The sequence below is a fragment of the Alligator sinensis genome, unplaced genomic scaffold (genome assembly GCF_000455745.1).
Source record: "Alligator sinensis unplaced genomic scaffold, ASM45574v1 scaffold389_1, whole genome shotgun sequence".
NCBI classification, from domain to species: domain Eukaryota; kingdom Metazoa; phylum Chordata; order Crocodylia; family Alligatoridae; genus Alligator; species Alligator sinensis.
Window position 1 is genome coordinate 1,901,405 of NW_005841951.1, and position 12,488 is coordinate 1,913,892.

Here is a 12,488-nt window from a genome sequence, read left to right on the forward strand (position 1 = left end):
TGGGATCCTCCAAAAATATATATACAGATAAAGGCACAGGGCAACCTTTCACCTCATGGAGGGTGGGGCTATAGTAATCGCATACATCAGACAGAATGGGCAACAGAGGAATTCTGGGTGAACTGTCTGGGACCTTGTTTGATAGTGTTTGCCAGGCATTTAAGGCTGATGACACAGGAATCATTGGAAATGAGAAAGATCGATGTAACTTAGCTGCAGGAATGAAGAGGAAGACAAAATGTAGTAGGTCATGTGTTGAAAGAGAGCAAACTGCACTTAGCGGACACTACTATGTCTTACTCAGATTGTCCGCATAAGGCTATCCTTGTAGTAGATTCCAATCAGAATTTTCAGCACCAGGCCTTGCTCCAGCATCTCCAAGTGGTGGCCTGGTACTGCAGTAGATCTAGACCTGGTACTTGTTTGCTCCTGGGGGAGCAACTGCTTATTAGCGAGATTTCCAAGTATGTGATTATAAGAGGAGAGGGAAAACTGTGTCTTGTATTTAAACAAATATGGTATGCAATGCAGACATTCAAGTTACCTAATGCTGGCATGTTAAAACTCAGGCACTGAATAAGGTAGACTTGACAGACTCTGTGACTAGGTACAGACATTTGAAGAGGTTAGATTCTGTTAAGTGGTCACCCGCTCTAACTTGTTTACCTGGGTGTTGACCTTACCCGCAAGTTACCAGTTAGGTAGATCTAAATGCAAACTTTACAGAAGTTTAGGAAGGTGTTAAAAAAAAAAAAATAAAAAAATCTAAGATCAAAGGCCAACCCAATCCAAGTAAACTGTACCTCAGAGGTAGGTTAACTTAGATCAGGTCTGGCAACACTGATCTAATTGAACTTCTGTATAGTTCCTAGTGCAGCTCCAGGGTTGGGAAAGTCACTGGCCCCAGCCTTAAGGCTGCATTTTTCCCTACTCTCCCCAAACCCTGAAGACCAGCCAGCCCCACCCCCCACATTGCTGAACTGTCCCTGATTCCCCAAGTGGCTCCCAGTTGCCAAGTTCTGATGAAGTAAGTTGGGGTGGGGGGGGGTAGGAAAAAGAGAGAAACAGAGAAGGAAAAAAGTATACCCCCACCCTTTTCCTGATCTGCCTGCATCTCCCCAACTTGGTTCAAATCAGGCTCCCAGGACCAGGGAGTGCTGTTAAAAGCCAGACCCAGGATTGGTTTACAGGATTGGGGGCAGTTCAGTGGCAGGGGTGCAGGGTGTTTGGTGGGATTAGGAAACCTCTCTAATTCCACTTCCACAATGTCCCTCCCCGATCCCACCAAACCATCCCAGACCCCAGCAATCCCCCTGGTCTGCAGATCCCATTAGTACCAAGCTCCCCCATGGACCCTTCTTGTCCTCCAAGCCCCCCCAAACCTCCCTGCTAGTCCTCCACCCCCAATTTACCTTAGATTGGATGGCCATTTTTAAACTCGATCTAGCCTCTCTGAATGTCTACATACCTTTTTAGTTGCAACTGATTACTAAACAGAAGACTGTAAGGCTTAGGTGGATAAAGCCATTGCTAATATATTAAAAACCAGGAACGCACCCTAAATATTATAGAGTATTTTATTGTTAGAAAATAGAAGAAACATATGGGACACTTCAGTAAGCAAACCAATTTCAACAAGTTTTGGTCCTTCTACCACAAGCTGCTAGTATGTGCTATTTAGAATAGGAACCTACTGTTAAGTAAACATTAATCTTTTACTGAACATATTTAACATTTGCGAGGCTGCTGAATAAGGTAAATTCTTTTAGGCAGTGTAATCTTCTCCAGGGCGGGTCGTGGCTTTTGATGAGCTACTTGTAATACTGCTGCAGGAAATTTATGGCCGATCTGCAAAAATAAGGGGAAAAATAGTCAAAAGTTGAAGACTACTCTTCAGCCCTCTTCTCTTACTAAGAGTTGTGGGTTTTCATTAAAAACATTTTTTTTTTAATTTTTAAACAAAACTAAAGATTTTTTCCACACTGCATCAGACCAGTTTCAAGTCTGCTTTTAGCACCATACAGAAACAAAACCACCACCAAACAAACAAACAAAAAAAACCCCCACAGCAGCACCATATATCCAAGTTTGAAAGTTATTTTATCTAGTTAACTTTACTGTTTGTTTTATAAGCCACTTAAACTAAGGCTAAGTGGAGTTGCACAAGAAATTTAACACATGGGATCAAATCCCTGCTGAAAGTGAGAAATGTTATACTAATATTATAGTAGTAAACTATATGCTGAAAGTGTTGAAACTATATGATCAAGGCCTTATTAAACTCTGGAAACATTAAGGAAATTCTGCCTTACATGCACACAAGATAATCAGGGTGTATTATATTATGGATTCCAACTTTGCTGTAAAGGGGCATGTAAGTTAAGCAGCTGCTTCTAAAACAGATTCTTTCAAATGAGGAAAGTGGTAGCAGTGTCCCAATATGGAATGCACAGTAGCCATAGGCATGACTGATAGGATGGTCCATTCGTAGTAGTTTCAAAGAAAATTTGGGAGAATTTGCAGTAGGAGAAAGGAGGAATGTACTAGACTCCTTGAATATCATGCCACCATCATGGCTAAGGCCTGAAAAGCTGTATGACCAATGCTGGAACTAATCCGATGGGCAGTACATGTCCCCAAAATAATCAGTTATGTCTGTTCCGCTGATTTTCGTTTGGCCTCCTGATTTTGACTGTACTGCGACTTTGTTCTAGTATCAGCCAATGGGCATCTGTCCTAGCAAGGGAGCATACTGCCTTTTCAATACGGGATGACAAGTCTCCTTGCCTCTGTAACTAAGTGTATTAAGTCAAGCTTGTGACTATGGCATGGGATGAGAGCAAGAACCCATCTACATGTCTCACTGAAGACGTGTTTAAACAGTTAAATCACACCTTAAGTTGTCACCCAGTCCACCAATTAATGGAGTGCTAAGAGGAGGAATAAAGACACAAAGTTGCTCCATAAAATGTGTAATAACTTTGTGGCTCCTTACCATCACACAATGGATTGAATGAGCAACTGGGAGCTCTATCAGCTGATTGGGGTTCCCAGCCAGGCTCCCCCACATGCACCCCAGAGCCTGGGAGCTCACAACAACTGACAAGGCTTTCAGCCAAGAGAGCATCCCAGGCATCCCTGCAGTGGATATGATCCCCCAGCCACAGGGGTGCTCCAAGCATCCCTGTGGCTGGGGGAGTGCAGCTGATGTGATCTCCTGGCCATGGAGATGCCTGGGATACCCCTGCAGCTGGAAGCCCTGTTAGCCAAGAGGGCTCTCAGCCACAGGAGTTTGCTATTCACCAGTGTGGGGGGGAGTATAGGATCATGGAAACCAGGCTCCCCCTACACCAGCAATAGGGTGTGATGGGATCCAATTCATAATCCCACAATCATACTTTCTGCCATTCACATGTGGGATAGCATGAATCACAAAGTGATAGTAGATCACACATTAGCCCTACTGTGCCTTTGCTTGCCCATTGAGAGGGGACCCAACAGATTTGGGTTCTATTCCCAGCTCTGCCATCATTTTCCTGTGTTATCTTGGACAGTATTCCCATCCAGATTTTCTTAAAAAATAAAATCTTAAATTCATACACCCCTTTTAGATGCCTTGTTATGATAACAAATCTCTATGTTACTGCAATTGCCTTATAAGGTCCTATTCAAGAATCACAGCAGAATAAGGGGATCAAAGTTGCAAGTTGATAAACTGGCATTTGTAAAAGGTGTTACTAAACGTCTAAAGAAAAACTTCTCACCATCTGCTTCAGATTACAGCGGTTTTATACCAAGTTGATTTTGCTTTTTAAACACTTTGATCATTCGCTACATTAAACATCTATGCCTTATTCAGCTATATACACTTACTCTCTCCAGTGCACCTGCTAGCAGAACTCCCATGTTTTGCATTTTTGCAATACTAGCAACTGAGCTGTAAGAAAAAGAAAGCTTTATTCAGGATTTTCATCTCCAAGAGGGATTTATTTGCAAGCCTGTTTCCTAAAGACAAGCTATGCACCCTTTGCAATGCTGCCATAATTAAGCTTAAGGTGTGGAAGGGTTAAAAATGAAAAAGTTTTAGGAAACATTCTATATTAGCAGAGTATAGTCCTTGTATAGAGATTTATCATATTAAATGGATGATGTGTTCTGCTAGCTTAAAGGATAGCTAGCAATAGGGTTTTGGTTTTTATGGTCAACTTGTTATCTACAGAAAACATCAAGTTAAACAGTACATTTCTACAGTCTTTGATAAAAAGGAAGAGTCTTTTTTTCGTTGATGGGTTACATCTTCAGAGGTTGCAGGGTAGGTTCATTGCTACCTAGTCATGTTTGGAACAAGCCACACAATGAAGTAAATAACTGGGTATTAAACATTTTCAAAATCTTAATATTTGCCCCCTCCCCCTTCCCACCAAAGAACTAAAGTGCTAGGTTTAAAATAAATAAGTAAATAAATAAATAAATAAACAAACAAACCGCTTTGCAAAAAAAATCTGCATAAAGTTACATAATGACTCTCAAGTGTCCCTCAGGGAGCAAGTAAGAGCTACAGGAGGAGGAGACAAGGCTCCAAGGCAGCACTGGGGAAGGAAAAGGACAGACTCCCAGGAGGGGTGACAGTTGGAAATTTCTAACTTCTGTCTTCATCCATACCTGCAGCACGTTGGCTGAAGAACAGATACAGTCCTGTCAGAGGAGAAGGAACATGTTCCGTTACTGGAAGAGTCCAGGCTTCCCTAAGGTTGGAAGGATCAAGACCACTGATACCAAGAGGAAGTGATGGGTGGTGGTGGCGGGCATATGCAAACATTGGCCCCCAGGTGCCGAAGACCCATGGTATGCCACTGGTGGCAACTAGCAAGGGATGTTAAGGGCAAGAAGAAGGGTTTCTACAAGTATGTCAGCAACAACAAGATGATCAGAGAAAGTGCAGATCCTTTACTGAATGGAGGAGGCAATCTACTGACAGATGATGTGAAATATGCCAAGGTACTCAACGTCTTTTTTTACTTTGGTCTTCACAGGCAAAGTCAGCTAACTAGCTACTGCATCGGGCAACACAGATTGTGGAGGAGATGAGCAGCCAACAGTGGCTAAAGAACAGATTAGGGACTATTGGGAATAGCTGGACATGTACAAGTCCCTGGGGCCAGGTGTGATGCACATGGAGGGTGCTGAAAGAGTTGGCTAATGTAATTGCAGAGCTGCTGGTCATTCTCTTTGAAAACTCATGAGAGCTAGGAGAGGTCCCAGACTGCAAAGAATGCCAACAGCATACTGGGCTGCACAACTAAGAACACTGCCAGCAGATTGAGGGGAGCGATTCTTCCCCTCTATTTGGCACTGGTAAGGTCACATCTGGAGTACTGTGTCCAGCTTTGGACTCCCCAGTAAAGAAAAGAGGTGGAAAAAAACTGGAAAGAGTCCAGTGACAGGCAACAAAACAGTTAGAGGGCTGGTGAATAGGACTTATGAGGAAAGGCTGAGGAAACTGGGTGTATTTAGCTTGGAGAAGATAAGACTGAGCAGCATCAAGGACATTTCCAATGGTAAATGAAACATTTACCTACCCCCATGAGGTGGACCTATTGCTTACTGAGATTGAGAAATCTGATGTTTAGTTAACACTGATCCAGATAAACTAATTATGGTATGAAGTGGTATAATTAGGCCCAAACTTAAAATTCTTCACTTTCTCCGAATACTTTTCATGAGAAGTTGATCTAATTTCCCTGAATCTTGCTATTTAAAAAGTGTATCAAAGCTGAAATCCTCAGAAGATATTGCATAAGGGAATGTCACATCATGTGCAGAAGAGCAACCTAGAGACCTCTCCTTCAGGGGGAAAAGTCCTGTCAACAAGTCACTTCAGTCCTCAGGTAGCTAAAAGGCTGCCAATTTGGATGCTAACTGTGATGCAGTACCAATGACATGTCCACCAGCACCTGGATACAGACTTGTATTTTCATGTAGACACCTGTATAGTGTGTCTACTTAATACAAGTATGCATGTATAGTAGTACTATAAAAAGAAAATCAATATCCATCTCATTTGAGCCCCTGGAATATTGTATTATCTTACAAGTAGTCCAAACTATCCCCACCTGGTTTCCTAAATGTATTAAAACATCAGCCCCAAAGAAGATTATGACATTTAAATCATTCCTGAACAAGACAACATATGTCATTTAAAAACAAAAACTAGCCAATTGTTATAGTAGAAGCCTATAACTTTTACATAATTGCATCTTGAAAATGAAGTCTATCACTGTCTGCAAGAAACACGCTTCTATTTAGTAATCATCGATTTCTGTCTGGTTTCTAATGGAGTGCCAATTAGTATAGCTCTGTTTACTGTTGTTGTGCATCAGAAACAACGCTATGAGCTCAGGGAAGTTCCAGGAACAGTATTTTAGTTAAATGTCTGCAAAAGCATACCAAATTGATTTCTGTACTCCTGCCAAAAATGGATATTTGCACGTTATGAATGAACCATATTTTGCGGTTAAAACTTAGGAAGACTTTAAATTACAGCAATTTATGGTCATCAGGCTTAGAAGCCAGTTTTTGGACCAATTATGAGGCTGACCACAAACATCCTAAGCAATCTTTGGCAAATAATTTTGTCTCTCTCTCTGACCCTCAGTAGTTTACATAGTAAGGAACAGTATATCCCTGCAAGATATGGAAGTTGCAGCAACATGATTCTCAGGAAGTACAAGAATAGAGAGTTTTTCCAAACTCCACATTTCTTTTCCAAAAGGGATTTTAAGAGTTTCACCACCCCTTTAGGCATTTGTACACATGTCCTTTAAATCAGGCTCCCCTTAAGATGTTGTTTACCAAATATTTAGATAACTGCATACATCTTTAAGCCAGGTAGAAGGCCCTGAGCATTGTAAAAGGACCTTAGAAACACCTGTCCTAACCTGTGGGGGTGGCAGGGGGAAGTGAAAATTCTCATGCTGCCAGCACCAGGGATGGTATCTGTAAGGCTTCTTTCAGAGAATCCCTTTGCAACTTGTAGGATGGGGGTGTGTCAGTACAGGCTCACAACATGCAGCTCTGCAGACAAGCCTACCAGTACCATAGCAAGCAATGCATTGGCACTGGGCATTCTCGCTGGGGGTCACCAAATCAAGTGGACCACACACTACATTTTAAAGGCAGTGAGACACTTCAGAGCCCTTCCTCATGTGTGGGGGAAGCCTGCAGAGGGGAAAAGCTCCTCCCCACCCCTCAGGGGTTGAGAGCCCTGAGCTCTTGCTGTGGCAGTGGGGCTTCCTACAGCCAGGGCCCCAGCAGCACCACAGGCTAAGCCCTGCCTCCACTTGGGCCATGGTGGAGCAACTGCATCCCCAGGAACACTGCACTCCCCCTCTATGACCCATGCATATATAACAGCATGTAGGAGGGTGCACTGCACAGGACCTGCATCAGGTACTAAAATGCCTGGCTACAGCTCTGAAGTCTACCATAATTAGACAGGTTTCCAAGGCTGTCTCTAGGTTTTGGTTAGAACAAGTGGCCCCTTAACCCAGGAGGGTACAAAAGCAATTTAAGGCTGCCATAAACCCCCAAGATTCTCTGGAGTATATTCTGTTCTACTCTCTTTGAAGGGCAGCAGAAGTTCACCCATTTTGTTTCAAACTAGGCAAGACTTGAAATTTCTAATATTATAGAAAAAAACCTAATAGAAATCCAGAGTGTAATGCCAGAATTTTGTTAATTACCTAATCTGATTTTCTGTAGGTCACAGGACATGAACATGCCATTTGGTTACTCTTGTATTAAGCCAAACTTCACTTGGCCAGTGATGCCAGTTGTTAATTATCCTCACTGTTAAAATGTGTGCCTAGTTTTAAATAGTCTGGCTTCTAGATCCTGACATTGGTCCTTGCCATGGCACTCTTTGCTAGACTGAAAAGCTTCTGTCACCTAATATTTTCTCCCTGGAAAGTGACTTGAACACTATGAACAAGTCACCTCTTGTTTGTAAAACAAACAGACCGAGTTCCTTGCATCTCTCCGTATAAAAGCATGTTCTCCACATTGTATGCATCATTACTATCCAATCTTTTGTTTTGGAATTCCCTTCCAAGTTGCCTTTTATACATAGGCTGCACAGCCTAGCCTCTTCTCACCCCAGTGTTCACAACTGTAAAGCTTTTATTCTTTTCAAAAGCCTTATCCAGCTCCCCATTAAAGTATAAACGGTCCCCCATATATAATATTAAAAGCTATAATACCTTATCTTCTCTTTCACTGGATTTTTGGGATTTCTCTCAGAAGCTCCATTTTCTTGTTTTTTAGAAACTCTCATACCTCCAGCTTTGACTGCAACAGACAAGATATATAAAGTAGTTACATTTTTGTCATTCAACTAAGTGTTAATCATAAGATTGTTTTTTCTTTCAAAGCAGACAAGAGAAAACCTTGTAAAACATGCCCATGAGAACTGGCAATAAAGAAAGATGGGTTTTTCCAAGAGGTGACCTCCTTATTTTGCTTCTGCTGTGTGGTTGGAAGAAATGAAATTCTTCTATATGAAAGAAGAATGAGCCAAAAAAGACATACACCCAAGAAAGTAAGCTTTTGAACCACAGTATGACAAAATCAGGTTCAAGATACTGCAATTCAAAATTAAGTTTCCTTAAAGCAATACTAGTTCAAGAACTACCTGCTACCAGACATCCTCCCCAAGGATCTTAGAGGCAATTGTTTATAGAAGTTTATTTTTAAAACGCCATCATTTTTAGCACAATACATGAGTGTTGGTAGTAAGCTTTTCACAATTTCCTCAAGATGCTCCAGAATAAGACTATATATGTAATACTAGTTACAAGACAGACCAGAATCAACCCCATATTTACCATGCATTAAGTGTTCAAACAAGTTTAATTATATTTTATTAGCAATACTGTCACTCACCTAACCAATTAGCACCAATTAAGCTACAGATGACCTTAACAATTCAAGTGTTAAGAAGTGTCAAAAAATTCAGGTGTTTAAAGGAACATGTAAAACTTATTTCAGATAACCTGTCAAAATGAATGCCTTCTTCCTAAACACAAGGGTATTTGTAAGTTTTAAATCTGTCAAAGAAAATGAGAACCAAATGAAAAAAAGATTTTTGGTTCATTTAAATTTTATAGCAAGTTCCCTATTCTGTATTTTTGGAACTATCAAGACATGCATTTTCTTCATATTTTGAATTTCTGCACAGAATGGAAACAAAAACCTGAAATGGTTATAAAAAGGCACTTATGAAAAGATGGTAGAATATGTTCAACACCAAACTCTGGAACAGTATTTATTTGCTTACACCTAGTCATGACATTTCTATGACTTTCCAGTCAAGTCCTGTTACTGGCATAGCCCTTCAAAATGTCCTGCCTAGAAACAAGAATCAACTTCCCTTTACCTCATGGACTACATGGCCTTAGGCTTAAAATGCGGTGACACAGCAATGTCTACTCCATACAAAGGAAACGCCCAGGCAGTTATTCTGCAGTGTGAAAGGAAAAATTCTCATTTAAACCCTCTTAATATGAGCAACGTGTTGTTTTATTATACCATAGTAAAGAGCCCAAGACAAGGTTAAAAACTACATTAATATATAAAGGACACCCCCTCCTCTTTTCAAAACCACAAGGGCCACTGTGTGCTCAAATTCTTTTGGGTGCTAGATTTGAAAGTCTTCCCTGAAATAACAAGTTGCTAATTAAAGAAAAAAAAGAAATCTAAGGTCTAGGACTTGGTTTTGAAAAATGTGCAAAGCCTACAATTCTCACAGAAATAAACTGGAGTTGAGTGCTCAGAACTCTGCAGTATTAGATATGTAGCTTTAAAAAAAAACAAAAGATATAAAAGCTCTTTAAAACCTTTTTGGAAAAGGTTAGCTTTAGTTTTATCTACTGAAAGTTTATCCATCTAGATTGTCGCTATGGGAATGGTGGAGGACACGTTTAGAATGTTATAGACATGACAAAAAGTTGCCTTTTAAAATTGAAGTTTCTTATGTTCATTTCTAGCCCAAAGTTGAACTGTGTAGAGAGTTTTGCAACTTTGGCAATCTGGGGGAGGGAGGGCTAAAATTTAAGTTTTTAAAAATTAGGACAGTATGTCACGAACTGATCCATAACACAAGTTTAAATAACCCAAAATATTCTCCCTCACCCATAGATTTGCATTGCCTTTTAACAATAAGCCAGACCCCAAATCAAAATTGTCCAAGTTTTTATAAGTGTTCAAAGGACAGAGCTGAACCAAGATCCAAGTTCTGTGCACTTGGCCCTTTGCTAGGGAAATGCTATAAGCCTTTGTATGTCACATATTGCAAAAGTTTAATATAGGGTTTTCTATTTTCAAGTTGAATGTAGCAAGATGTTACACAGAGGCAGAAGCACTTTTATTCAAAGCTGTGCACCCCATTAAAGAAATAAAAACAAACAAGCTGCACAAAAGAATGTTATGGCTCAACTGACAAAGACTTGTGAGAAATCCAATCTGACACTAGTAGTTCATTGAAGTAAATGGACTCACTCATGCAACTAAGATACAGAATTTCACAGTAGGTTAATACGTTATGCATTAGATACTCGTTACCTACCTTTTTCATCTTGAACCTTTTATTGGGAGGAGCTGGGCAATCCTAGATTGCCCACACTTGGTAGGTACCCACCTGTGTTCATGGGGAATTTAAAGATGCCTCATTTTGGTAGATTCCAGGAAGTTAAGCAACTTTTAACAAATACCTGTAAAGAGCTATAGCTTCAAATCTATCAGGATACCCGAACCAAAGGGTTTAAATACAGACTTCAGTTTTCAGGTGATCATAATCTGCAGGTAAACACACCTGGATCTGAATTATAGCTTCTTTTTGCTAGCACTCAAAATTCTCTAGGGGGCCATGTACAAATACCAATGTATTCTAAACCTAAAAACAGATGTACTATTTAGAACAAATGTTCTTGCAATGTTTTAGAAAACTCTAAAAACTAATTTTTAACAATGCTAAAAAAAAAATAAATACAGAAAATGGTTAGTGCCTGGTGTGGACTGTCCATGCTTAGAGAGAAAAACCTTAGCCTATTTAGAAGAGACATTACTGTACATACAGTTAGTATTTAATAAAGAATACACAGAACTTTAGTAATTAGTTACATACATGTGAAATAGCTATAGATTATTAATCAGAACTAAGCATCTCCAAGTAACAGGATTTTTACACATTTAATTTGGATGATGTACATGGGAATTAGCTAAAATCTGTTGCTTTAAAACTTCATAGTCTTGTACAAACAAGTGCCAAATGGTATTAAGGCAAGTCACGCAATGCAATCATGCTTATGTATCACTTAACATCTAGATCTTTCCTGGTTATGTGCAAAAAGGTGGCGAGGGTGGGGTGAAGAATGGCAAGGGGAGAAAAATCACATGAATACAATTATTGACATACAGCAAAATCCAACTTGCTGGTATTTCCTTACAGCCAAGGGGCCGCCTGCCAAAATCCAGGGTACAGAGAACCACTGAAGAAGTGCTTTGGTGGAGGGGGCTGCGGATGGGAGCAATGGCTATCTTAATGCCCACCTCACTGCTTATGTACCCTACTGCTGGAGGTGGATCTGGATCCAGTCTGCAAACCTTCTTGCGGTACAGACTGGGTGCACAACAGAAAGTTTCACACCCCTGCCTTCCAGCACATCTGTTTCAAGATGAGAGAGTTTGTAGAGTTCACAGTCAAAGAGCTGGATTCTGTTAGCTGATCAGCAGTTATTCTTGCACTAAATTCCCAAAATCACTGGGGTACTGCCTAGATATCAATCAAACCATGACAGTGGGACTTATATATTTTGTCATTTGCAATAGGGGCAGGAGGAAGAGATCGATTCCAGTTGAATAAGGGTTTCTGATGCCAAGTGAGAAGCTCCATTTCACAGACATCATCAACTTTGAGGACGCTTTGCCCTTGTAAATCTTGCTTAGTCTCATAAAAACATCCAGAACCTGCCTGGGATTCCTCTGATGAACACCATTTGCCCACCCTAGGGCCTCACCTGCCTTCCTCACCTCCCAGCATCTGACCAGGCGAGTCTCAGCCCACCAAAGCCCGCAATATACACAGATAGAGAAAGCGATACACCTGGGGTTAGGGTTAGCGCTGAGCCTTGCCAGGCTCAGGACACCCCTCATTAGACTCAAGCCCCCAGAAAACACCAGCACGTAGTCTGCGCTCCTCATGACAAGCCAGAGCCGTGCCCGTGGCAGGGATCCCGGGCAGCCGGCAACAGGCCAGGCTCAGGCACGGCAGGCTGCCACCTGAAGGGCGACTCTGCTTGGCAATGAAGAGGGGGAACTCGCCTGGTTTCCCACGGCACCCGGGAAAGGATCTCAGGGCCCCCCGCGGGAAACTCGGCCGTCTGCCCCGTGCCACCGCCTGCCTCCCGTCCACCTGCCCCCTGGTTTGCAGGAAT

The 12,488-nt window shown here is 41.3% G+C and overlaps 1 protein-coding gene across 1 annotated transcript; it reads right to left on the reverse strand.

The window, feature by feature from the left end:
* Positions 1-1,559: 1,559 nt before the first annotated feature.
* DAPL1 (death associated protein like 1) lies at positions 1,560-8,415 on the reverse strand. The gene is made up of 3 exons (XM_025199919.1): positions 8,259-8,415; positions 3,874-3,937; positions 1,560-1,848 (listed from the first exon to the last, which is right to left on the reverse strand). The coding sequence occupies exons 1-3, from the start codon at positions 8,330-8,332 to the stop codon at positions 1,729-1,731; spliced, it is 258 nt and encodes an 85-aa protein (XP_025055704.1). The 5' UTR covers positions 8,333-8,415; the 3' UTR covers positions 1,560-1,728.
* Positions 8,416-12,488: the final 4,073 nt, after the last annotated feature.